Here is a 26,053-nt window from a genome sequence, read left to right as displayed (position 1 = left end):
ATACTCATGCAGTTGAAAGTTTTTAAAGTCTGTGAAAAGTGTGGTTGTAAAGGCCTCGAAAGGAACTCTTATGAGTCTGCACTTGGCCGTGGTTCACGTCCTATGAGCTCAGTGAGGGCGAGGACAGTGCCAGGATTTTCATTTCGCCAACTCTCTCGGACACCGTGTTCACTCAGTCACTGGACTGATATATATGATGTAGCTTAGAGGGGTCTATTTGCATGTTTTCAGCATTTTGTTAAGAAATTTCTAACCATACTACAGAGTCGAAAAAATTTTGCAGTTTGTAGAACACCTATATATCTACCATCTATGTTCTTCCATCACCATTTGAGTACATCTTGCTTTATCACACATCTCCCCATCTATTATGTATGTCTCTATACACACTCATTAATGTATCTTATTTTTGGTACTTTTCAAGGATTTTTCTGGCATGTTATGGAGGCTGATATGTATTCCAAGATCATTGTGTAAATTGGTAAAAGAGAAGGTGATGAGGAGTCAGTGTTAGAATTAGATGTAGCTCTGTTACTGACCTCATGTGACATATATTGTTAAATTAGGATTTCTTGCCAGTGTTCCTATGATTTTAATGTTACTTTTGCATTTAATGTAATCTTCTGATAGAAATTGTTTAGTTGCTGACTGTGACAATGGTATGTGTACCCACCGGGTACATTTACCGCTGTCGTTACAAATAACCGCAGCGTTCTTTCACATGCGCCACCATCTTTTGTGTCTTTTCCGATCAGGAGTAGCCCATCGGAGCCAGAGCAGCGAAGGAGTCAGTTCTCTCAGCAGCTCGCCCTCCAACAGCCTTGAGACGCAGTCCCAGTCTCTCTCCCGTTCCCAGAGCATGGATATCGATGGTGTCTCTTGTGAGAAAAGGTAAAGCAAGCTGATTTTCCAGTAAACTATGTAGTCTATGGGAAAGGAAAGATCTGCTCACTGTAGTCTCTCGTCTGTTAGTCTTGAATGCAAGCCCAGAGGCCTGCGCTGGTCCACAGCAAATCACAGCAAATTCATTGAGTTTAAAGGTTTTTGCATTGCTCCTGAGTGTTCTGTATACCTTTTTATGTTTCTGCTGCTGAAATGTCTTTTGTGAAATAATGATGTAGGTGGTCAAAAAAGATGTTCGGTCTTTATAAATACACAGTTGACATCATCTGTTGGCCCCTAAGTATTTCTTCCAAGTTTTACTGACCAGTGAAAATTTAAATTTTCATTCTCACTTGTCTGGAAGGGTATTGACCAGTAAGCCAGACACCCTGAGAGCTGCCAGAGGACCCAGGTGTCCTGGAGCAGAGCCTCCTGGCGCTGCAGCGTGCCACGAACAGGTGACAGAGTGGCCGAGGTGTTGATCACTCTATTCCTTGGGCAAGCCAGACCCCCACCCCAGCCCCGTCACCTCTGCCCTCAAGCTGCGTCTCTGTTTATGTCAGTGGGCCCAGCAAATACTGTTTGGAGAAGAGCTTCACTTCTAGGTGGGGCTGAGGTGAGGGGCTAGATCAGAGATCACACTTACTGGTCAAGGATTCAGGGAGGACTACACTCTCAGGGAAAGATCAAGTAGAAAAATATTAACCTCATAGAATAAAAGCAATTGTGTTCTCACTTCCTTTGCTCTGGATGCTTATATTTTTGAAAAAAATCAAGTCAACTCTGATTTCATGGCTAACAGGTAACTTTCATACAGATTTCACACCTGGATTAACACTATTGATACAGTCTGAAAAGCCCCAAGCTAAGAATTGTTACAGACAGTGAACCCAGGCATCTAGCAGAAGAAAATGTAAAACGCCGTGTCTTCAGAAAACTTCTTCAGAAAAGTTTTCAAAAAATATGAGCTCATGGTCAAGATTCACAAACCTCGGTAGACAAAAGCCACCACGACTAACAGTTAACAGAACAAGTAACAGCAGGATTGTTACACCTAGAAATGTTAGGGTTTGGGGATTATCAATACAGAGTGGAAAGTATGTGTATTTAAATAAATTAAAAATGAAACTGAAAACATAAGGGGCAAGGACTATTAAAAAAAACAGGCACATTTGTAAAAGAACCAAATACAACTTCTAGAAATGAAAAGATAATTTCAGTTGAAAGGAGTTAAACAGAATTAGAGCTAAAGAGAGAATTAAGAGGTGGAATGATAGAGTTGAAGAAATTACCCAGAGTACACCACAAAAAAAGAAAGAGATGAAAATATGAAAGATAGAGGTATAGAAGATACAGATTCAACATTTATTTAATAGGAATATCAAAAGGAGAGAATAGAGGGACTTGGAGAGATTCCTCACTCCTATTCCTTATTGCACATTTTTTCCTGTACTGGTTCGTAAGCTGTTATCAAAAAGATAAATGGCTGAAATATAAAACAATACTGAATGTCAACTCTGATAAAAAAAAAAAGTAAGTGGCTGAAAAATTTTCTAAGAGTTCATGAATGATAGGAATCTTTAGGTTCAGGAAGTCCAGCAACTCACAAATAGGTTGAACAAAAAGAAATTTGTATCTAGACATCCTTTAGTAAAATCACAAAATACCAAAAACAAAGACCTTGGAAGCAGTCAGAGAGGAAGGAGATTCCCTACAAAAGACGGACGGTTGGTGTCTTGGCGGTGGGAGCCAGAGGGGGATGGAGTAACTGCGTGAAATGCTGAAAGAAACTGTCAGCTGGGAACTGTGGACCCCTGTGAAACTCGGCATTTATAGATTTAAAAAGCAACCAACCAACCCACCAACCAAACACAACCTCATATCCTGCCACTGAAAGACCCCCAACTTTGAACAGACGTAGGTAAGAAGGAAAGTGATCTCAGTACTTATGTCTGAGATGCAAGAAGGAAGGATGAGGGAAGAAAATAATGAACGTGGTAAAATCTACACAAACACTGATGGTATAAAGAAATAATAATAGGGTAGAAAATACTGTGGGTAGAAAATACAGAAATCAGACAGCTTGCATGTGCTGGAGTGCAGCAGCAGGTGAGGCAGAAGCCACCAGGGTGAGTCTCACACACTCTCAGGCACTTGTGTATGGGAAAAAGGGGTGAAGGTACCGATCAATTTTTATGTTTTGAGTTAAGAATACTTGATGAGGACTTCTGGCCAAGATGGAGGCATAGGTGGAAACACTGCCTCCTTGCACAACCAAGTTTAAAGACAACAAAGATTTAGTAACAAAAACACAACCAAAACAGACAGAAAACTGAACTGTACAGAAGTCTGACAACAATGAACCATTCATTCAGACCGGTAAGAGGGGCAGAATTAGCGGCTGGCAGAGTGGGGTTGCGCAGGAAAACTCAGCCAGACCAACTCAGGTGCGCAGGTGGCTGTTGGCAGATCCCAGGTGTGGGGTGGCAACGGGCAGACCCAGTGAGGGCGCAAGGCAGCTGGCTGACCGAGGTCACACATTCACACTCAGATAAACCAGGCAAAGAAACAAGCAGTGAGACAGACCATGCAAACCAGGGCCCCAGTGACGGAAATTAAAGCCTAAAAGCACCAATTGGAAAAACTTTCGGGGGTCGAGGTGCTGGGAGAGGCTCCCAGGCTCACAAAGTTTGTTGGAGAGACCCACAGCGTCCTGGAGGGTGCACAAGCCCACACATCTGGGAACCAGCACCAGAAGGGCCCAATTTCCCTGTGAGAAGCAGCAGAGGGGACCGAAATCTGAAAGAGAGCAGAACAAATGCCATTGCCCCTCTCTGACCCTGCCCACACATACAGCATCACAAACCAGCAACTGTGTTGCCCCGCCCTGGTGAACACCTAAGGCTCCATCCCTCATACGTAACAGGTGCGAACGGACCAAAACATAGCTCAAGAACTCAAAGCCCCAGAGCCAATAACTCTAAGTGACAAAGAGATGGCCAACCTATCAGATGCATAGTTCAAAACACTGGTGATCAGGATGCTCACAGAACTGGTTGATTTTAGTCACAAATTAGAGGAACAAATGAAGGCTAAACTAATTGAAATGAAGGGAAATTCACGGGGAACCAATAGTGATGGGAAGGGAACTGGGACTCAAATCAATGGAGTGGACCAGAAGGAAGAAAGAATCAACCAAACAGAAACAAATGAAGAAACAAGAATTCAAAAAAAAAAGGCTTAGGAACCTCTAGGATATCTTTCAAAGTTCCAACATCTGAATTATAGGGGTACCAGAAGGGGAAAAGGAAGAGCAACAAGTGGAAAACTTATTTGAACAAATAATAAAGGAGAACTTCCCCAATCTGGCAAAGGGAATAGACTTCCAGGAAATCCAGGAAGCTCAGAGAGTCCCAAAGAAGTTGGACTCGAGAAGGAACACACCAAGGCACATCATCATTACATTAGCCAAGATAAAAATGAAGGAGAGAATCCTAGAAGCAGCGAGAGATAAGGGGACAGTGACCTACAAAGGAGTTCCCATCAGACTGTCAGCAGATTTCTCAAAAGACACCTTACAGGCAAGAAGGGGCTGGAAAGAAGTATTCCAGGTCATGAAAGTCAAGGACCTACATCCAAGATTGCTCTCTCTAGCAAAGCTTTCATTTAGAATGGAAGGGCAGGTAAAGTGCTTCTCAGATAAGGTCAAGTTCAAAGAGTTCATCATCACCAAGCCCTTATTATATGAAATGTTAAAGGGACTTACCTAAGAAAAAGAAGATAAAAAAGATGAACAGTGAAAGGACAGCAAACTCACAGTTATTAAGAACCACACCTAAAACAAAAGCAAACTAAGGACAGCTAGATCAGGAGCAGAACCATAGAAATGAAGATCACATGGAGCGTTAGCAACGAGAGTGGGAGGAGGAGAAGGGGGAAGAAGGTACAGAGAATAAGTAGCATGGACGGTAGGTAGAAAATAGGACGAAGGCAAGAATAGTGTGGGAAATACAGAATCTAAACTTGAGACATGTGGACATAAAGGGGGGCAATGGTGGGGGAGGGGGTGTGCAGGGTGGAGGGGAATGAAGGGGGAAATGGGACAGCTGTAATGGCATAATCAATAAAATATATTATAAAAATAATAATGATTAAAAGTATAATAAACAGAAGAAAAAGATGAAATTTTTTTGATGAAATTTCAAGGGGAGCCACTAAAAGAATGGAAATAGAGTATATGTTCCAAACCAGTAAAAGGAAAATATAGAGCTAGGGGCGGGGAGGTGGGGGGTAGAGTCAAGTTAATTCAAAGAAAGGGAAGGAAGAAACAAATTCTTAAAAAAGATAAATAGCGCAAAATAAGATGGTAAAAAGAAGTGAAAATATATCAAATTACAGTAAATCATAGTGAAAAGGTATAGGTTGGATTGAAAACAAAACAGAACTCAGCCTTTTTCTTGGTTTTAGAAGGAATGCCTGAAACATTAGGTTAGAAAAAGGTTAAAAATAAAGGGAAAAGATATACCAGACAAATTCTAAACAAAATTAAATTGAGGTAAGCATATTAATCAATTAGACTTCATTGTGTAGTTTGTTTATAGGGTATAATAGTTTCCAAAGTATATGTACTTAGTACTGTACCAGCACATGTAATAAAGCAAATATTGACAGAAGTAGAAGAAACTGACACAGTCATAATGGAGTTTTTTTAACGTGTCTGTTTCATTTATCGGTAGATCAAAGAGAATAAATATCAGAAAGCATATGGACAAATTGAACAACACAGTTAACAGCCTTGATCTAACTGAAAGATACAGAACTTTGCACTCTTCACTTGGAGAATTCATTTTTTTTCCTGATACTACTCATTGGCCAAAAAAGTTTCAAGAGTCAGAATCATACAAGTCATGTTTACTCACCAGTACATTAGGTTTGATAATTAATATAAGTAAAATAACTTTAAAAGAACTCGAACAGTTGGAAGTTTTAGAAACAAGGTATGCATGCTTCTGTACACAGCTGGAAGAAAAGTAATGAAAGCTCCAAAGTGTGTAGAACTGAACGGTAACAAAAGCTGCAAATTATTACCTGGGTGCAGCAACTGACATGGTCTTTAGAAGCAAACTTAAGGCTATAATATACTAAGAAGGGAAAAAGAATGCCAGTAGGTACTGGCAATGAAACCCTTTTGTGGAATGCTGTTCCCCGGGTGTGTACGGGGGACTCCGATGTTTTCACCTGTCTGACGTTTCTTGGTGGGGCACTCCCCCCGCCCGCCCCCCGCCCCCGTCTCAGAGAGAAAGCCCTGCACTTTTTCCTTTAATTCTCCCATAGCACTGATTACACTGTATGCTTTGCTTGTTTATATTTATTGTTTATTATCTTTTCTGTCTCTACCTAGAATGTAAGCTCCATGATGCAGTGATTTTTTTTTTTTGTCTTTTTTTTCACCGACACCTCAGACGCCCAACATGAGACCTACGTAGGAAGGGCAGTCAGTAGTATTGTCATTGAAAGGGAGAGGTCCATGAACAATGTAAATATGCAAATGCAAATGAAATTTTTAAATTGGATGAAAATCAAATTCCTCACAAAACATAACTCTTCCAAAATTGACTCAAGGAGAGAGAACCTGAAAAATCAAAAACCATGAAATGAATTGGTATTTTAAAATTTTTCTAATGAAACCGCCTTTCTCATATGATTTTATAGGTAATTCCACCATTCCATGTTTACCCAAAATTTTCCAGATAATTTAAAAAAAAAATAAGGAGCCCATCCCAACTCAGTGTATGAGGCCAGTATGAAATATGACCTTAATATCAAAACTGGACAAGAATAATGGCTCAGGGATGTCCAGCCTTTTGGCATCTCCGGGACACACTGGAAGAAGAGGAGTTGTCTTGGGCCACGCAAATACATTGTGACCTGTAATCACAAAAATATCTCGCAGTGTTTCAAGTACATTTATGGTTTTGTGTTGGGCCACACTCACGGCCGTCCTGGGCTGCGTGCGGCCTGTGAGCCATGGGTTGGACGCCCCCGGTAGACGAAGAAAATCAGTTACATGGTAATTGTGCTCATGAACATATTTGCAACATCTTAAGATAATGACACATGGAATCCTGCAACACGTTAAAAACAGACGAAACATCCATGGGCCGAGGTCCCAGGACAGCGGTTCCCGTGGGCTGGCCCAGCAGTCACTGGAAGGGCTGTAAGAGGGGCTTCAGGGCCTGATGACATTAATATTTCTTGGTCTAGGTGATGATCACATCAGTACGTTACCTTGGTGAAACTATTCAGCAAACACGTGGTCATCTCTGCACGTTTTTGTGCTTCTGTTCACAGTTTAGTTAAAAGTAATGTGACATTTGATTCGATATGATACAGTATAATAGGATCAACCAGTCTATCTCAGGGATGCTTATTCACTGTATGATGAAAGAGAAAAGCTATATAATCTTGATGGTTGGAAATTTTGCTAAAACTTCAACCTCAGTTGATGATAAAAAACCTTAACAAATGGAACCAAAATGTGTGACCTTAAACTGACAGAATGGCAGAGACAAGGTTAACCAAATATTCTGTGTGCTCCCCTGCATTTCCAGTTTCCTTTGCAGTTAGATTGGGGTCAAGTGGCTGGTTCTGTCCATAGACTGTGAGTGGAAGTGACATGTGTCACTTTTAGGCAACGGCAGTTGAGCCGATGTCCCTCCTCCGCCCCTCTCTTCTCTTGCTCCAGTGACCTGGGAGGCTGTGTATTGCAGATGGCATAGAGTAAGGATGGAGTAAGGATGCTTCACTCTCATCAGACTTTGCGTAAGCAAGAAACGAACCCTTGTAGAGTTAAGCCTCTTAAGATTTCAGAGCGTGTGTGTGACTGTAGCATAGCTTCTCTTATTCTAATATAAAGGATGTCTACCATAAACGACAGCAATGCTCATCATATTCAGTGCTGAGACATTAGAAACACTTTCTTTAGAATCAGGAGTAGAAACAAGGATGGCCGCTATTTCTGCTGCTGTTCACCATGGGGACCCTACTCTGTGCAGTAAACCAGTAAGGATTGGAGGGAGGAAACAAAACACTTATTATGCAGAGATAAAATGATTACCTGCCTAGGAAAAATAAACAAGCTGCTTAAAATAGGTCTGTTTCTAAAATCAGTTAAAATACCATGTACTAGCAACAAGAACATTGAGAAAACTTAATTTTTAAAAAGGTACCATTCACAGTGTCATTTAAAAATATATGGTACAGCCCTGGCTGGTGTAGCTCAGTGGATTGAATGCAGGCCTGTGAACCAAAGGATGGCAGTTTGATTCCCAGTCAGGCCACATGCCTGGGTTGCAGGCCAGTTCCCAGCAGGGATGCACGAGAGGCAACCATACATTGATATTTCTCTCCCTTTCTCCTTCCCTTCCCCTCTAAAGATAACTAAATTAAAAAATCTAAAAAATATATATATGGTACATAGCTATAAATTTAGCCAGAGAAGTAAAAGACTTAGGAAGAAAATAACGTTTATTTATTTATTTTTTTTTTAAGTTAAAGCCTGAATACTTGGAGAGAGATACCCTGGGTAGGCTCAGTAACATAATGATGCCATTTCTCCCCATTTTGACGTTTAAAGTCAGTGAAGTTATAGTCAGAATCCCAGTGGAATTTTTAAGGGACCTGGCAAGCTGACTCGTTACTATATACGCAGAAGCAGAGGGTCAGAACAGCCACGGCGGCCCTGAAGCAGAAGAACCAGGCGGAGGCTTCGAGACCCAGGGCGAAGTTTTAGTAGGACAGAGTGGTATTGGCTCCGGGATAAAGCATCTAATGGAACAGAAATGAGTGTCCAGAAATAGACCCCCACGTATATGAAAACTGTACATAGGAAGAGTGGAGTTTATATTAATGTGAAAATGATGGTCTTGTCAATAAGTGGCGCTGGAACAGTTGTTTATTTGATGTGGGGAAGGACTCTATGAACTTAACATGATTTTGTAATCAGAAATGATTGTGTATTGTTTAACAGAGTCCCTGTAGAAAATATGCTTTGATTGTTTCTTGAAAGTGAGGCTGAGAAAGTGACAACTTGGAAAAAATACTAAGATTATAACAAAATGTTTATATCTTAATAGATGGAGAGCTCTTAAGATTAATAGAAAAAATTAATTGGATGAATTTTGCTTTCCTGACTGGTTTTGATTGATGTTTTAAAACCATGATCAGCCAGCAGTTAGGACACCGGGTGGGTTTCTAAAAGGTGAAAGACTTACTTGTCTTTTATCCTTAAAGCACGTCCCAGGTGGATGTGGACTCGGGAATTGAAAATATGGAAGTCGACGAGAATGACCGCAGAGAGAAGCGGGGCCTCAGCGACAAGGTTGGTAAGCATGGGAGACACAAGCCGCCTGTGGCCGCGGGGCTGAGAGCGGGCCACCCGGACGGACAGCAGCGCCCGTTGAGCGGATTGCTTTTTGTTGTGAGGAGAAGTCGGGCGGCCTCGCTGGCCCTTTTTAATGGAAGTACAACTCGGTCCATGTTTTTACCAGTACAGTTGGTTTGTAATAGGAGTGCCTTTAGCGCTGATTTGGATGTTTTTTCCTGTTGGTGTTCCGCTTAAGCAAGAAGCGCATCATCCCACCTCTGGTAGTGTTCTGGGGAAAATGCTGGCGCTGGGAGCGAGAATGCAGCGTGCGGGGCCCAGCAGCTGTCGGAAGCTTTTTGAAAACATGAGGTCTTCATATACTGTTGTCATCCGAGCTTAGTTCCTACATTTAGCGAAAGGATGTTTTGGGGTCGGGGGGCATGGTTCGGTTCCCCGGTGTGGTGGAGAGTGGGTGTAGGTAACCGCACCGCTCTCTGTTCTGTACGTGATTAGTGCCTGCAATACGTGTTGATGGTCGGCAGAAATTGACCTGTACGTAGCGTGATGCTTTATATTGTGTAGTTCTTCTGTGTTGTAAAAAGTTGTCACTTTGAAGGCATAGTGACATGTTTATTTTTCCCTAAATCAATGGGTGAATAGTTCTGTGCCATTCTGAAATGAATTAAATCAGAATTAGGTATTTCTGTTGAAGTCTAACTCAGACCTCCTAGCCCTCGAAATTAACCCCCACATCTTCTTCCTCACAAGGAGCCGCCATCGGGTTCTGAGGTGTCTGAAGAACAGGCCTTGCAGCTGGTCTGTAAGATCTTTCGTGTCTCCTGGAAGGACCGGGACAGAGACGTCATCTTCCTTTCCTCCCTTTCTGCGCAATTTGAGCAGAACCCAAAAGAAGGTAGGAGTCCAGCTCCGCGGCCCCGTCTCGGAACACTGACCTCAGGAGAGACCAGGCCGAGCACTGCTGTCCCTCCGGCTCTGCACGGTCGCTCTTCCCGCTCCGGGGTGTGTTTTCGGTACAGGGATGTTTCCGATGAGGACACCGACATGTGGCCACTTTCCATGGGTCTTACTGACAAGTTCATTTTCACCTTTGAGAGTCTCTAAAGAAAACTGCATGAATAAGGAAGTGATGCCCACTGTCTCAGGGCTGAAAGTTTTTCCTTTGTGTAAGCAGATGCTCAGAGCATTAGCGCCTCTTACAAAGCAGGAGCACATGTAGTCTCCAGGGACCCTGCGGGGGGCCCGTGCCACCCACACCTGCCTTAGGAGCTGCTGGGCCCTGTGCTTATCTCGGCTTCAATCACTTGCTTAGCAAGACAGGACAGTAGTGAGCTTTGGCTGTGTTTCCAGGATTCCATTTTAAGAAGCTATACTAAAACCCCACTTAACGACAAAGTAGTAAAACTTTTAGCGTGCCCGTATGACAGGGCACCATCCCTTTTCTTCATAGCAGTCATCTGGAATTCGGAAGGGGCAGGGGTGTGCGCCAGGGTGTCTGCCTGCCTCATACTGCATATAACCCCCTGGCCGGCAGTGACTTTGGCCTGGCTGCTCACTGGTGTGTCCCAGGGCCTAGGAGGGTGCCTGGCACCGAGTAATCCCTCGTTAGATGTATTTAAAAGGAGTGCGTGGGTATCAGGGAGATCGTTCTTCCCTTTCCTGCGCTGCCTGTTCTCCCCGCAAACAAGATGCGTCTGCTGGGCCTCCTGCTGGGTGGATGGTTCACTTCTGATCTGACTGGGGTCTCCTTAACCCTGGTTATGAGATGAACTTAGCATCCGGGCGTTTCAAAACCCTGCCACTTTTGTTGTTACGCTTGCTGTGAATCTGAAGCTTCTCAAGTGTCTAGTACGTATAGAAGTGGTAATTTTTAGTAACCAAATCAGGTAAGACTCACATGGGTTAGAACCTTTATTTATAGCGTGATCTTTATAAAATGTATTTAAAGACCTGCAGTAAAACAATTAGGAGCTGTAGAGAGTAAGAAGGAAGTAGGATCTGCTCCAGAAAGCCAGGTGGTGAGTAGAAGTTAGACCCTTCCTATAATACTTTGAACTTTGTACTTGATAGTTTTACTGCATATAAAATAACCATAGGAGAAGAAATATTAACCAGTTGCATTTCTAGTGTAGTAAACTAACCTCTGTCATTGGGAGTAACTTTTTTACAGTTAATATATATTAGCAGTGACTCATGGACTACCTCCAATTTTTTAAAATTTTGTATTTTGGAACAATTCTAGATTTCCAGAAAAGTTTCAGAGATAGTGCAGGGAGCTCTGTACCCACTTTAGCATGTCCCCCAGCATTGACCACAGTGGACTTGAGAACTGAGACAGCACTATTAACCACACTCCAGACCTCGTTTGGATTTCTCCAGGTTTTCCACCCGTGTACCTGTGCTGTTCGGGGACCCTGTCCAAGCCTGGCACCGCACTGAACGGGTTCTGTTTGGCTTATTTGGGGACTGTGCATGTGAAGAACCATGTGTAACCTTTGTTTTATTCTGCCTTTCCAACAGTGTTCTCTGATTTTAAGGACTTGATTGGCCAGATCTTAATGGAAGTGCTAATGATGTCTACTCAGACTAGAGATGAAAACCCCTTTGCCAGTCTGACAGCCACATCACAGCCAATTGCAGCGGCAGCTCGGTCACCAGACAGAAATCTCATGCTAAATACTGGCTCCAATCCGGGAACAAGCCCCATGTTCTGCAGTGTGGGGTCCTTCGGCGCCAGCTCTTTGTCTAGGTCAGTGTGTTCTTTTTGCACATCTAATGGTCAGTGCAGTAGCCACGGGTATGTAAGAGAAGAGAGTGGCCTTCCGTGGGCCCGTGTCGTGCGGGTTGTAGCATGCATCACATTTTCGGGGGTGGATTTGGTCACTGAAGGAGGTTCCAGCTTCTCCAGATTGGTCTTTCTGGCTTTCCGTGGCGTGGCTATTGGTGAATTAAGGTTTAGAAACAAATGGCTGTATATTGCACATTATTCTTTCTCAAGAGAGCTTTAAAACGTTGTAAGTAAAACCTCTAGTTCTTGACAGCAATTAATTTACAGTTATTTAGGTATCCGAAAGATGTGTATACTGGAATGCTTAGAAATACGAAGTATGAATATTCTATTCTTTAAAAGCTTGATATTTTCCATTCTGGTTGTTTATCTCAAGTTTTTCTTCAATTTTCTCTTCTTTCCTCCCTTTCTCAACTAATGTAGCCTCTATGAAACTAGCCCAGCTCCCCACACGAGTTTCTGGAGCTCTGTGCCGAGGACGAGCCCGCCTCTCGCCTCCCCCTCCGGTGCAGCCAGCCGCGCGGCTGTGCCGGCCCTTTCCCACGGCGCGGCCTCCTCCTCCGGGACTGCGGCGGGAAGCCAGCCCTCGTCTGCGCGGTACCGCCCCTACACTGTCACCCACCCTGGGGGGGCTGCGGCTTCTCCTTCCCCGAGGCCCTCAGGCTGCTCCACTCTGTCTAGCTCACCGAGCCTCCCCGCCCTGGCTAGTAGCCCTCGAGCAGTGCCGGCCAGCTCCTCCCGACCAAGAGCCACCAGCACGGGGCCACCTTTACTGCCCGCCTCACCCAGTGCCGTGCGCAGACGTCCCTCCTCCCTGAGGACCTCTCCTAGGTATTTATGCAGCAGGAGAGCCGGGCGCGTGTTTGCAGTGCAGGGGCAGGAGGTGCCCGCGGTCCAGAGGAACGGCTGGGCGACACTGGCCTCCGTCCCGGGTGCTGTGTGGGGAGGCCGACCCGTGTGTCTCCCCAGCCGGGAGGCTCGAGCCCGGGTCCGAGCTGCTGCCCGGCTTTGGGAACCTTAGGAGTATGGGTGGCTCTGCCATGGGCGCCTCTCTTTGCTGTCTTCCCTCACTCCTCCTCCATCCTGTACGAGAAAAAGATGTAACTTACTTTTTAAAACCTCACTCATGTGATATTCCTCCTTACAGACAAATTTCAGATACTCTCAGCGTTTGTATCTTGTATCTGAGAGTTGGGGATCACAGAACTGCTTGTCGACTTTTTACACTACCTCAACCATAGTTGACATACAGTCAGACCAAGGGGGGCTTATGGGGGCAAGTCTGGGCCTGGCGTCCCTCACCTCTGCTTGCCGAGCCGGGCCCGTGTTCGTGCCTTGACACGCTGGTGTCAGCTGCTTGGAACGCAGCAGCCTCAGCACTCCACGAAGCCAGTGCTCCCTGTCCCCCGCCTGCCTATGCAGCCCCGAGACTCAGGCAAGGTGCTCTGTGCATGTCAGTGGGTAAAACTTTCAGTGTAAGATTCAATTAAAAGGACAACGGTTGCAAAAGCTTTGTCCCTCTTGTTTTCCTTTGTTTCCTGATGACTTTTTTTGCTTTTGTCGTGGTAGTATGTACGACAGTCCTTTCTCCTTCCTCTTCCTCGCACTTTCTGGGGACAGTAGTGATGAAGATGATGAAGAAGATGATGATGGTGATGATGAAGGTGGTGGTGGTGGTGATGAGTTTTCTGGTGTCCAGTTTGGGTCCAGGTATCAGAGGAATGGAGTCCCTCCCTGCATGTGCATAGGAACTAACTTTCATCAGCCCTCATTAGGGGAGTGCTTTGCATCTAAACAGGACAGGGTCCGACGAGACGATCTGGAGAGTGAGATGTAAGAAACCTTAGAACCGTCTTGTGGGGTAAAGCACGCAGAGGAGAATTTCTGTAGTTGTTACCTGGTGAGTGTGGAGAAAACGTGCACATACTCATTTGTCAAAAATGTGAAAAACAGACTAAAGATCAGTCATCATTAAGTACGTCCACTCTGAGATCTAAATGAAGGACCCTTCACTTCTCTGTTGTGAGAATGTTCTTGTGAGCTGCCAGGCGTGAGCACCGTGCACTCTGTGAGGCCCGTGGTCTTCCCTATGGCTGCACGGGTCACTGCTCTCCGGGAGTGGCCTTGGGGCTGGCGTGCGTGTGTGCGCATGCGCGCACGTGTGCCCCTTGGGGAGCACAGAGGGTCGTGCTTCCAGTGTCATTGCGATTCTGCTTTCACTTCTGACCTTAAATTTCATCGATCGCCCCTTTGACCTCAGTGAAGCTCCGCCCTGTTTCAGTTGGCCTTTGGAGTGGCAGCAGAGGCTGAAGTACAGTTCCTGGTGCTGAATGTTCACCCCTTGAAACAGTGGAAAAGACCGGGGCTTTTCTAGGTGACTTTGAGAAAGAAAATGTAATAGCACTGTCTTCCCAGCACTCTGACTTACTGTCTTACCGTTCTGGTCTTAAATCGAAGTTTCCTCTGGTCTGAGTTGGTATTTGTGCCCAGCACTGTTCAAAAATAACTCCAGGCTATAAATAGAGAAGGCAGTAAGAGTTAGGTACACTTCATTAAATCTGACAGTGTGCAGAAGAATCATTGGAGAGTGACTATATAAAGAGAGAGAGGGGAATGTTGCTGCAAGGTTGAATATTGATTCAGGAAGGTTGATATTTGTATTAGGTTGAACATTATATCATTCCTTCTCAAGGAGATTTCCCAGAGGTAAAAGTGCCTTTTTCATGTAGATGAAAATCCTGTTGCATGATTACAGTTATGCAGCAGGCATCCTTGTTAGCAATCAGTTTCCATGCATGAGCAAAATGCTTTGTTATGTGTTTCGCTCTAAATTACCTGTGGGAGAACTACTGTCTCTCGCTGGCCTATCTAGTTCCAGCTTTCTCTGACAAAGACATCAGGTCGCGTGTGGCTGTCACTAACTCTCGTCTTTCTGGACTTACAACATCCCCGCCTTGTCTCAGATCAAGATTCTGCATCTACGCGGAGAAGTGGAGCTCAGCAGTTGTGTAAGAACAGCCCTGCACGCTCACTGAGCGTCACGTGCCAGACAGCCGACACTGCATACATTATCACCTTAACCGCAGAACTGGGCCACCAGGAGGCAGGGCTGCGAGTCACGAGACCCATCCCTGCCAAGCCCCGCCCCATCCAGAGCCTGCTCACTGCCCAGCAGGACCGGTGCTGTTCGCATTGCTCACTGGTTCTGTGGCTGCTGAGAGCATCTACTCTGTTCCCGGACAAGAGCATTTTACTCCTTAGTTACCAAGTCCCCTTCCAGTCAGCTGGCAGGTCCTTTGCTGGCTGCTAAAATGAAATCTGATCTATCCAGATTTGGCAGTTTATAGATTCTGAGTAGATACCAAAGAGAATATGAAATGATGGGTAAAAATACATATCCGATGAAGGAAGTGGAGAGGAGCCGGAGAGTGCGTGCGAGGCCGCAGAGCCTCGTCCACTCGAGTGCTCAGCGAAGCGCTTTTTTCTCTCCCCCTTTCCAGTCGATTGTTTTAGAATGTTTTTACTTTGAAGGCAATGATTTGAGCCCCCACTTCTCGCCTGCGAGATGAATGTGAAGGAAGGAATCAGCAGGGCTCGTACCTGTCCCCCTCTTCAAGCCCCGTGGAGCTGATGCGTTGCACCTTCTTGGAGGCGGTCCAGACACGTGTCCCCGTGTTGACGGTGTGTGGTGGCAGCGATGAGGACTGACTACAAGGAGGTGGAAACGTTCCCCCGTGAGAGAGCTGTGCGAATCGTGAGGAACTCCTCCTTCCAGGGTGGAGAGCTGTCTCGCGGTCACTACACCGCAGGGCGTACTCCGAGGAAACCTCTCCTCGTCGTTTCCCAGGAAGTGGATGACCAGAACGAAGTTTGGGTTTTGGTTTTCTTACTGCATAGATGTATTGGTGAAGGAGGTCGAACCTTGCAAGTCGGGAGCCAGCGTGCACAGTAAGAGAAACATGAGCAGATATCGAGAGGTGGACGTCTGTGCTCTGATTCCTGCTGCTCGCCGCTGCTCGGAGAGGAACCGTGCACACAGTCCGAAAGGGGTCTTTCTGCTGCGTCAGTCCCCAGACCTCCCAGTGACTTCCCTTCTCACACAGCGTGAAACCCACAGCCTGTCTGTCACCCTGGCCTGCAAGACTGTGCAGGTCGTGTGCACACGTGGGCACACACGCCAGTACACACACTCACACCCCTCCTCTCTCCCCTCACCTGCTTCCTCTGGCCTGTACCCAGCAGCTCATGTACCTGGTCCTATTCCTGAACTCGCCCAGCAGACCCCTCCTGCCTTAGGCTGTGCGCTTGGCCCCTGCCTGACTCCCTCGGGTCTGTATACAGGCCGTCTCATCAGAGTGTCCCTCACCTTGTTGGAATAACCATTGTGGAAGACACACACACACTCCCTGCCCCGCTCTGGCCTCCGTCCTGTGCCTTCCCTGTCCTTCTGAGCCCTGCGGTTTCGAGTGTCCCTCCTCTAGAACGGAACTGCATCTCTGACTCAGTGGTCACCCCAGGACCCACGGCGAGGCCTGGAATCAGCAGGCCCACCCTGGACCTTTGTCCTCGGGGTGCACGTCGTGTCCAGCTGAACAGCTCTGACCCTGCCTCGTGTCAGGAAGATGCAGAGCTCCAGACCCTGCGTGCAGAAAAAGAAGCGAAGAGGAGGGTGGTCGATCCCCTTACAGAAGAGAGGACACTGCAGCGGCACCTTCTGAAGAAGCAAGTTTTTATAATGGGATTCAGTTTGCACCTGATGCATGTGTAAATCCCAGGACTGTTTGCATTGTGTTTTCACAAGGATTCCACTATTTCGTGGTGCTCTCGTGGGAGGTGGTTACATTGTTCACTTGGACTGATGTCATTATCAGGAAATGGTTCCTAGGTTCTCCCAGAGGGAGGTAAAATTTTTGAGACTCTTAGGACTTAAATATGACATATTTCCAGTGTCGTATTTCATACATCAGCTGTTGTAAAACCACCATGAATTACAACAGCTTCTTCAGGAAAAAATGAAATGTTTTAAAACATTTAAAAGATTTATTGATACCATAAGTTTGTATAAACTGCACACCACTTTCTCCTTCAGCATCACATTTACTATTTGAGTTCAGCACTTTGGCTTTGAATCTGCAGGCCCCTGTAAAGGACTCTGGACCGCTGGCGCGCGTGCACAGCATCGGCTAGGCAGGCCTGTGTTCAGATGTGAGCGTGGGTTAGCTCCTTCAGGACTGACCTCCTCATTTTGAAATACATTGACAAATATTGGGGTTTACTCTGCATCTCCTATTTGGTTAAACTTTTTGCTTATTTCTGTTTGTTTTTTTTTTTTTTCTCTTGAGAGATCACCTGGGAGTGCTGCTTGGTGGGCACCAGCGTGTGCCATCCTCTTGGCTTTGAAAGGCCCTGATGGGCCCCGAGTGCCTTTCATCGCACTGCCAGGCACCTGGCCGGCCGGCAGCCTTCTGTGTGCACAGTCCCTGTGCAGGGCTTGTGAAGTGTTTGTGAAGATATTTCCGCTGACTTGGAGATGTTCGAATTTAAGTTAAAATGCAGTGGGTGGGTTGGCTCAGAGTGGAGCCCAGTGGACGTGCACGAGTGGCCTCCACCTAAGCATGCTGACGTCGCACCAACGGTCACATGCTGGCCGGGGGCACTGCCGGAGACGACTCCAACGTCCAGTGTGAGGTGCCTTTCATTCCAGAAATGTAAAAATGGGAGAAGTCAGGGGCTCATCATCAAGGAAATGTATAGTTTTAAATTTTCATTTGAAACCAAGGAAGATCTGCCTTCATCATCATTTGCAGGAGCTGCCCGGAGGAAGGTTAACCTTCGTTGTGTGTAGGCTGGAGCCTGCCTCGGCCTGGTCTGTCTTTGGGAGGTGCCGCAACAGGCCGCTGAGACTGCTGCAGGGAAGCACCAATGTCTCCTTCCCCCCCCTTTCCACTTTTGGGGGCTCACCACACATATTTGTGGGTGGGGTTTTCTGTTTTGGCCTTACGGTTTTTTTCCTGTGCTTTACTGCAACACTTCTCTTTCTGTTGTTAGGCCAGTGAACAGATAGATACCAGATCATGTGCCCCAAAGTTAACTGATAAGAAGACAGAAGAATTCATTGTTTTTGGTTCTTGGAGGGCTCCCACACTGGTCAGCCCCTCTTTGTCAGGGCCCTGTGGGGGCACTTGGTGGGTCCCTCAGTTGGTCGTCTGCTCAGTCAGGAGGGCGGTGGCTGCCTGTGTCTGTGACCACCTCTCAGCCTTGACGCCCGCCTCCCGTCTCTGTCAGACCTGTGTAGTAAGATCCGTGTGGCAAGTTCTGCAGTACAGATGACCGATGTTGTGGAAATTCAGGCTTACTGGACTCGGGTCTGAAAGCTGGCATTTTTAAATGATTTAAAACTGGCATTTTTTTTTCACCTATTTTTATTGAAATCCTTCAATGTCCTACTTTCATTCCAAGGTCAACTGTGTATATTTTTCTAAAATTCTAAGGTCAGTTACATGTGTATTCCAAAGTTAGTTATGCATATCTGCCCATCTGTGTACATAACATATTGTTAACATCTTGGTTCCTCTTGGTTTTTAGTTTGTGGCCTTTGCCCTGCGTTGAAGCAGGGATGGGTCTCAGGTTCCGGCCAGTCTTTCCCAGTCTTTGTCACTTTTCACATATCTTTTTTGTTGTTAAGCTTATGTTTTCTCATTTTTATCTTCAATTTAAAATTCCTGGTCTCCTCCTATGCTGTGATTAATGTCTCCTTACCTCCTGCACATATCAGCTCCGTTGCTGAGTTAACATCAGATCCAGTATCTGACCTCGGGATGGTTGAGCTAAGCTTTATTTAATTCCCTCACACCTAACCCTCGCGATAGTGTTTGGCTTGGGCCTCAGAGTACAGTTCTTACTGATAACAATGCCGCCCGCTGTTTGCTGCTTGTATTCTGTGCAGCCCTTCACGTGATTTCATTTAATCCTCGCAGCCCACACGATGAGGTTTGAAGTTCAGGCAGCAAGTCAGGGGTAGGTCTGGGGAGGGAATCAAGTTTGGATACTCCTCGTGCCAGGGTTTCATTTGGTTTTTACCGCACTGCTTTGCCCTTTTTACTGAAAGTTTTGGAAAACTTACGTTGATAGCAAATATTTTCACGCCTCCCTCTAACCAGCCGGTTTCCCTGTGCTCTGGCCCTGCTGCCTAAGGCCAGGTGAAGGCTTTGAGAGCTATGATAGAGGTGATGAGGGGGAGGGGTGTTTGGTAGTCCCTTAAAACTTCACCCCAAGGCATTCAATGGCGGCGTGGTCTGGCTCTAACCTCCAAGGGTGCCTGAGTGACACTGGCCACTTGGTGTAAGTTCGTGTGACATCCCCTCAAATGCCTAGCCGTTCTCAGTCCTCCTGGTTTTGCAAGTTGCCATTCCCAAGAAGATGAGATGCTGGGTTTCTGGGCAGACTCTCTTCTTGGTCAGAGTACACTGTTTACTAGAAATGCCTGTCGTTGGGCTTCGTTGGGCTTGGAGCCGGCGAAACAAGCAGTCGGCACCCCGCGTGGCTGCATGGGTGTCTGCGCTTGGTCCTGGGGGCAGGGTCCTAACAGGCTTTCTGCTGCCGTGTGGCAAACTCTGTCTGAAGCAGTTCATTGAGAAGAGAAAAGGCGTCATCAGTCTCTTCTTCTCTTCTCCATAGTTTGGGAGCCTCTGGTGGGGCGAGTACTTGGGACCCCTACAGCGACCATTTCGCCATTGAGCCCTGCAAGGAGACAGACATGCTGAACTACCTCATCGAGTGTTTTGACCGAGTTGGAATAGAGGAAAAGAAAGCACCAAAGGTAATAAGGACTAGATTCACTTAAAAGAATGCACAGAAACCCGGTTATTCATTTGATCAGTTGTTTCCACCCCCATCAGCATTCATTCATTCATTCATTCAGGTGGTTGTTGGGCACGTCCTGTGTGGCAGGCCCTGTGCTAGGAGCTCGGGGCATGAGCAAGACATAACGGTCCCTACCCCCAGGGAGCTCACATCCTAGTGGAAGGAGGGCAGAAGGGACAAGGGCTCCTGCCATTGCTGCCAGCCACCTACGTGGCCCCGATGGTTTCTGATGCTCTGTCGTTGTCACTGTGGTAACGAACACCGTCCGCTTGGTGCCCGTGGACTGACAGGCGTGGCACTGGGTCTGTGTCGGTTCAGACCCTCTGTTGCTCGTTGGCCCTGTGCAACCCAGTGTAAGGCAGGTCCTGCTTATAATGTTGTATAAATAAGCACACGAACCTCTCAGATTAAGTGATTGTCCAGATTCACATAAATAGTAAGTTATAAAGCTGCGTTTATGCTAAGGAAGCTACACTTTTGTGCTGGCTTCATTGTTATTTTATTTTACCACTACTCACTTTTTTGTTCTAGTTTTCCACTAGAAACTAACCTGGTCGTCTAGCTGTTCCATACTTGTGAAGGGCCTCTTCGGGGTTTGTTGCATTTAACTTCATCAGAGTCAGAGAGAGGGGGCACAGGTCCAAGATTCCTGAGTGGTCGCCTCGAACTTGGCACTCCTTTCTTCTGTAACTGTAGGCTTCTGCAGAGCCAGCGTACTTGGATGATGGAGTTAGTCCAGTTTGTTTGTTATGAATAAAAGAAGAGAAAGCATGCCTTTTTCTGGAGTTCAGTCTTCTCCGATGTTTGTCAGTCTTCACCAGCGCGGGAGTATCTTGTCTGTCTTTGTAGCCCTAACCTCTGCTTTCCTTTTCAGATGTGCAGCCAGCCAGCAGTCAGCCAGCTTTTGAGCAACATCCGCTCCCAGTGCATATCCCATACTGCATTAGTCCTACAAGGTTCCCTCACACAACCAAGGTAGGAAAAACCAGCCTGTGCTTGATAGCAGCAGGGGGAGGAGCCTGCCCATCACCTCCCACGTGGCCCTGCCTTGAGTACCTTACTTCCTCACCTGTAAAAAGAATGGGGTTGACTAGGTGGTTTCTGAGGTCCCTTTTTTTCTCTGAAGTACCGGGGAAAGAAACCCCTCTCTGTGTGCTTTGCTGAGATAGACCGTTGTTGGAATACGTTGACATCCAGGCAGGGAATTAGTCATTTAGTTTAAAAGCAGCTGCTTTAAATCAGTGGAGGCTTTCAGTGAAATGTGACGATCATCTTTTCCCATGGATCACACAAGCAGTTGTTGTTACTCAGTACTAGAGAATCATGAGGAATCGGTAGTTTGGGAATCGGCTCTCATTTTTTACATAGAAACGGATTAATATTGAGAAGAAGGGTGATCTTTTGCCTAAAACTATTATGTTGAATATTTGGGGACTTTTGAGTTTGACCTTTGCCCAGGCAGCTGCTGCTGGCGGGCATTCCCTGTGTCTGAGAGGTGGTCATGAGTTGCTGGTTCATTGCAGTTCTTGCCTCCCGTGGGTCCGCAGGTCCATGCAGCAGCCGTCCTTCCTGGTGCCGTACATGCTCTGTAGGAATCTCCCGTATGGCTTCATTCAAGAACTGGTGAGAACCACTCACCAGGATGAAGAAGTGTTCAAGCAGGTAAGGTTTTGTGAGTTTGCTGCTAAAATGTTCTCAGAGGAGGTTCTAATGAGGCTGATTTGTAAATGCACCAGGAATTGAAAGCGCCTGATCCTGACTTTTGTTATGCACGTATTATTTGCTGGGGGGGGGGGGGGGGGAGACCTACCTGAGATTCCTTTCTTAGGGAAATCAGATTGACAGCTGCACTGTTCAGATCGTGAGCCACTTCAGCTCCTCAGCAAGGCACTGAGTGTGTTAAACAGCATTCGTGCTAAGTGCTTCAGGAGATAATAAGAAATATTATAAGGCCCTGTCCCTGATTTTAAGGAGCTTTTAACACAGGAATACCAAGAGATAGCATAAGGCATGTCGTACATTTTCCAGATGAGTAGTGCTGAAAATGAGTTCTCTGAGTTTACAAAGAGGAGATGAGTAAGTTGGTGACCAACTAGCTCAGTGGCAGTCTACACACCACATAGAGTCTGTCTTCTTGTCAGCAAAGTGGCATGATGTCTCATACCTCACTAATTCGTTCACTGACTGTTAATTCAGTTGGTGTTAAATCAAGTGAAAATGCAGATATGTGATATTTAATAATAAAGCTTGATGATGATGATAATAATAATAACTTCTAAACTTAGTCTTGCAGTGTTTTCAGCATTACATGGTGGTTGTTGCTTTATGGCCTGTCTTGTAGGTGCTTTGCCGCGCGATCTTGCACAAGCTACTTCCCTTGATGAAAGGATTTTTATGAGATCGTCTCCATTTGTTGCATGATCTTTTCTCTTTTTGTGACTAAGAAGAATAACAGCTAAAGCTAAAATTGATATGATTCCTTTTAATCTGATTTTATACTTAACATTTTTTTTTAAAGATTTTGTTTATTTGGAGAGAGGGAAAAGGAAGGAGAAGCATCAATGTGTGGTTGGTTGCCTTTCAAGCACTTCCTACTGGAGACCTGGCCTGCAGCCCAGGCATGTGCCCTGATTGGGAATTGAATTGGTGACCCTTTGGTTTGCAGGCCAGCACTCAAGCCACTGAGCTACACCAGCCAGAACCTATACTTAACATTATTTATAACTATTAATTTTAAGGTCTTGGAGTTCTCCAGACTTGTGTCTTTAAAATATTAATAAAAAAGAAAAACAGCCCAGGAGTAAAAACCCCAGTGAGTGTCGTATGTTCTGTGTCTGGAGTTCATCAGCTGCTTGTCTTAGATGGCAGTCTTGTTGATTATAGGAATATTTAGGGCACCATGGTGCGCTTTTCTTCTCTAGAAGAAAGTGAACTCGGATGAAAATAACTATCTTGAAAGGCTTAATTGATACACTATATTATATGTGTAATGTGCATTAGCTAGAATACTTCTGTTCAAACAGACATCATTTGAGGAACCCAGAGTAGCTTCAACTATATAAAGTCAGTCAATGGTCAGCTGAAAAGAGTATGTTACGCCTCTTTTATTCATAAAGAAACTTACGCAGAGGTTATGAATGCCCTCCCTCTTTGTTTCTCCGAAACTGAAATTCACGTACCAAATTTAACCATCTGGCAGTGGACAGCTCAGTGGCATTGAGTGTATCGACAGTGTCCTGCAGCCGCTGCAGAAGCCTGACACCTCTCCTCCCACCCGCTCAGCCTGGGCGGCTCGTCCTTCTGGGGGTCGCCGTGTGTGTTCGCCAGGAAGGATGAGTAGAGTGGAAAACAGCCTCACCGTTTTGTCTTACTCAAAGTACTGAATGTGTCGACTGAAATTTCAGTCTCCCTCTAATATTTGAGGTAGATATTCCCAGATAAACAGAAATAAACAGCTGCTAGAATTTAGGGTTGGAGATGAATACTTGTAGCATTTTTTGTCCCTGCTGGGAGCTATTTATTTGAAGGTACGAGGATTATTTAAAATGTGTAAGTCACACAAATAGTATGTAACATTTGACTGTTGGAAAAGTGTTATGCTTTGCAATATTTTGTCTGTTTATTATGAATTGATGAGCTCTACTTACAGAAGAGGATACTCTGTTAGAAAGAGTAAAGGTGTTTTACTTCATGGCATTTCTGAAAACCACGGTAGAGGTTTTTCTGGATGACCATTTATGAAATTTATTTTTGGTAATTCTGCAACCTCTCTTTGTTTTCTTCATTGCAATTTTGCTGTTCCCCACCTCCACACCGGAGCACGCCCTCTCCATTTTTAGCTGACGCAAGCATATTGCTTCTACCCGATTGCTGGGTTGCAGAAACTAAAATGATCTCTTCCAGACGCCCCAGGGCACCACTTGGTAGTACTGTGCTTCTTAAATGATGGCGGTGCGCAATACAGGGGGCGGAAATCAGTAGGAAAAAGGATTTTCAGGGTTTCTAGGGCCTTTGTAGAACACTCCCTTCTCAGTTCATTGGTGTTCAGTTTGCCAGCTGTTGTTTACGACTTGTTCTGTTTAATGTGATTATTAATCTTGAATCCCAACGAAATCCCTAGATGTGTCGATCAGTGAGCGTACTGCTGATGAGTCGTGCTGGGCTAGTCTTGTGCGGTGTCCAAGGGCCCTGGTGTTCGTGGCAAACTCTGAGTGCCCTGAAGCTCTGATAGCGGGTTGTTATATTAATTACACCATATAGGGAGGTAAAACGTTGTGATTGAGTTTTCTTTTTCATTTTAACATTTACCAGCTATCTCTGTTGCACATAATTAAAGTTAATGTAATAATAACACCCATTATCGGTCTGTTTTTCTTGTTCTCTTCAAAATAAACGGAAAGATCGAAGGAATTAGGTGGAGGTGGAAGGGTGGCAACAAAGAATTTTTTTAAATGTTGGTAGAGAAGGTATTGGAACACGTAGTCCAGTTTGGTTTTATTTTTTTTTAACAGCTTATAGGTGCTTGGTGATCAGAAACACGCGGTCTCTGAGTTGCGGAGAATTGAGCTGATTAAAGCAAGGGCCCCTGAGAGTCCTATAGCAGGCTCCGAGTTCATGAGTTTTTATCGAATCACTGGGCGTCCTGCACAGTACCGGGGTTCTCCAGGTCCTGTCGCTTCTGGAGGACCCAGCTGCATTGCTGAACAGGCAGCCTTGTCAAAGGTGGCCGGATTCTGGGCTCCTTACACGCAAAACAGCTTTTCCCCGGGGAATGGGGGGGAGTGGTCAGCAGCGCCGCTGCATTCAGATTCAGCACTTCATTTGCGACGCCTCCTGCTCTTGACATTTTCTTAGATTTGTATTCCTGACTTTGCTTTGTTTTGTTTTCTTCCAGATCTTTATTCCCATTTTACAAGGCCTGGCTCTTGCCGCCAAAGAGTGCTCCCTGGACAGCGACTACTTCAAATACCCGCTCATGGTAAAGCTGCGCTCTTTTTCCCTGACCCGCTCCGTAGCTGTTTTCTTCCAGATTATTTTAACGTGCGCTTTCCTTTCAGGTCCGCGATCAGCCTCGTTTTCAAATTTAAAATGGAAAATCATGGTGCTGGCCTCCAAGTGTCTGGTGTGCAGTGAGAGGCCTCAGGGAAGACAGTTAGCAGCCCAGCCCCTGCCCCGGCCACCCGAGGCCTGGACAGGAGTCAGGGACGCTGTCCTTAAACTGTGCTCCTCCTCACTGGGTAGCTTTGGAAACAATGACAATTGGTGGCATCCTTCTGAGTCTCCTGGCAGTGAGCATACCCCACACTCTTGGGATTGAAATTTTGTTGTTAAAAAAAAGACACATGCAAATAAAAAGGCAAGGTTATATAAAGAAAAGTACAGGGTTTTACCATTACATAGTGACTTTCCACAGAAAATCTGAGGCTCATTCTCTCGTTCGCCTTCCCATCTCCCGAGGCTGTACACTTCTCCTCCAGCCTCACTGGACACAGATGGAAATGCTTGGCTCCGTAAGGCACTGGGAGCAAAAGCATCAACCTTGGGCAGAAGTGGCAGCCAGATTCTCACCCAGCACCTGGGCTGGCCTGAAAACACCGGAGCCGGAAACAAAACCACAGGCTCTTTTCTGCTCCGAAATTTGAAATTTGGGGAGAAGAATACTTTGAAATATTTTTCATGCTAGAAATACGAAGGGAGATATCAACGTAATTCATTACGTCTGTGTGTAAATACAGCCTTGTGTAAGCTGGGGCCTTGGTGAAATCGATATTTTTTTACTGCATTTGTTCCTTTTCCTCATTCTGCTGACTTGCCCTTGTGTCTTACCAGTAAGTAATGAGTATTACTTACTGTGGGCCTGTTCTGTGCCAGACACTGGGGGCCTGGGAGCTGATTAGACGAAGGGCATCTCCGCAGGGTGCTCACAAAAACCAAGACCACAAGACAGTCAGGAAATTACACTGTGATAAGTGCCAACACTGATGTACGTAACAGATGCATTTATTGCTTAAAAAGTCAAAATCGAACCAAAAGGCTAGGCGTTAAAAACACTGCTGGGGGCACTGGAAGTCTTAGTTTTAAAAATAATTTTGAGCGGGTTTTTATGGGGCTCTTTTCATTGCACATGTTATTCAGGT

At 45.6% G+C, this 26,053-nt stretch overlaps 1 protein-coding gene across 5 annotated transcripts in view; it reads left to right on the top strand.

Annotated features, from left to right (window-relative positions):
- The window catches only part of UBE4B (ubiquitination factor E4B), a 101,014-nt gene that overhangs the window by 37,258 nt on the left and 37,703 nt on the right, over positions 1-26,053 (top strand). For 2 of the 5 annotated variants that reach the window (XM_053660300.1, XM_053660299.1), the window contains 10 exons: positions 756-891; positions 9,175-9,262; positions 10,016-10,160; positions 11,786-12,014; positions 12,477-12,884; positions 13,623-13,763; positions 19,731-19,872; positions 20,791-20,891; positions 21,464-21,578; positions 24,811-24,894. In XM_053660300.1, coding sequence (XP_053516275.1) covers positions 860-891; positions 9,175-9,262; positions 10,016-10,160; positions 11,786-12,014; positions 12,477-12,884; positions 13,623-13,763; positions 19,731-19,872; positions 20,791-20,891; positions 21,464-21,578; positions 24,811-24,894 — 1,485 coding nt within the window. In that variant the 5' untranslated portion in view covers positions 756-859. Of the gene's footprint in view, positions 1-755; positions 892-7,171; positions 7,705-9,174; positions 9,263-10,015; positions 10,161-11,785; positions 12,015-12,476; positions 12,885-13,622; positions 13,764-19,730; positions 19,873-20,790; positions 20,892-21,463; positions 21,579-24,810; positions 24,895-26,053 lie in introns of those variants that run through there. The other 3 variants (XM_053660301.1, XM_037165646.2, XM_053660302.1) reach the window with 3 other exon arrangements.

This window comes from Artibeus jamaicensis, unplaced genomic scaffold, assembly GCF_021234435.1.
Source record: "Artibeus jamaicensis isolate MK-2021 breed Jamaican fruit bat unplaced genomic scaffold, CSHL_Jam_final scaffold_847, whole genome shotgun sequence".
Lineage (NCBI taxonomy): Eukaryota > Metazoa > Chordata > Mammalia > Chiroptera > Phyllostomidae > Artibeus > Artibeus jamaicensis.
The sequence above is the reverse complement of the archived record's forward strand: the minus strand, read 5'-3'. Positions and strand labels throughout refer to the sequence as shown.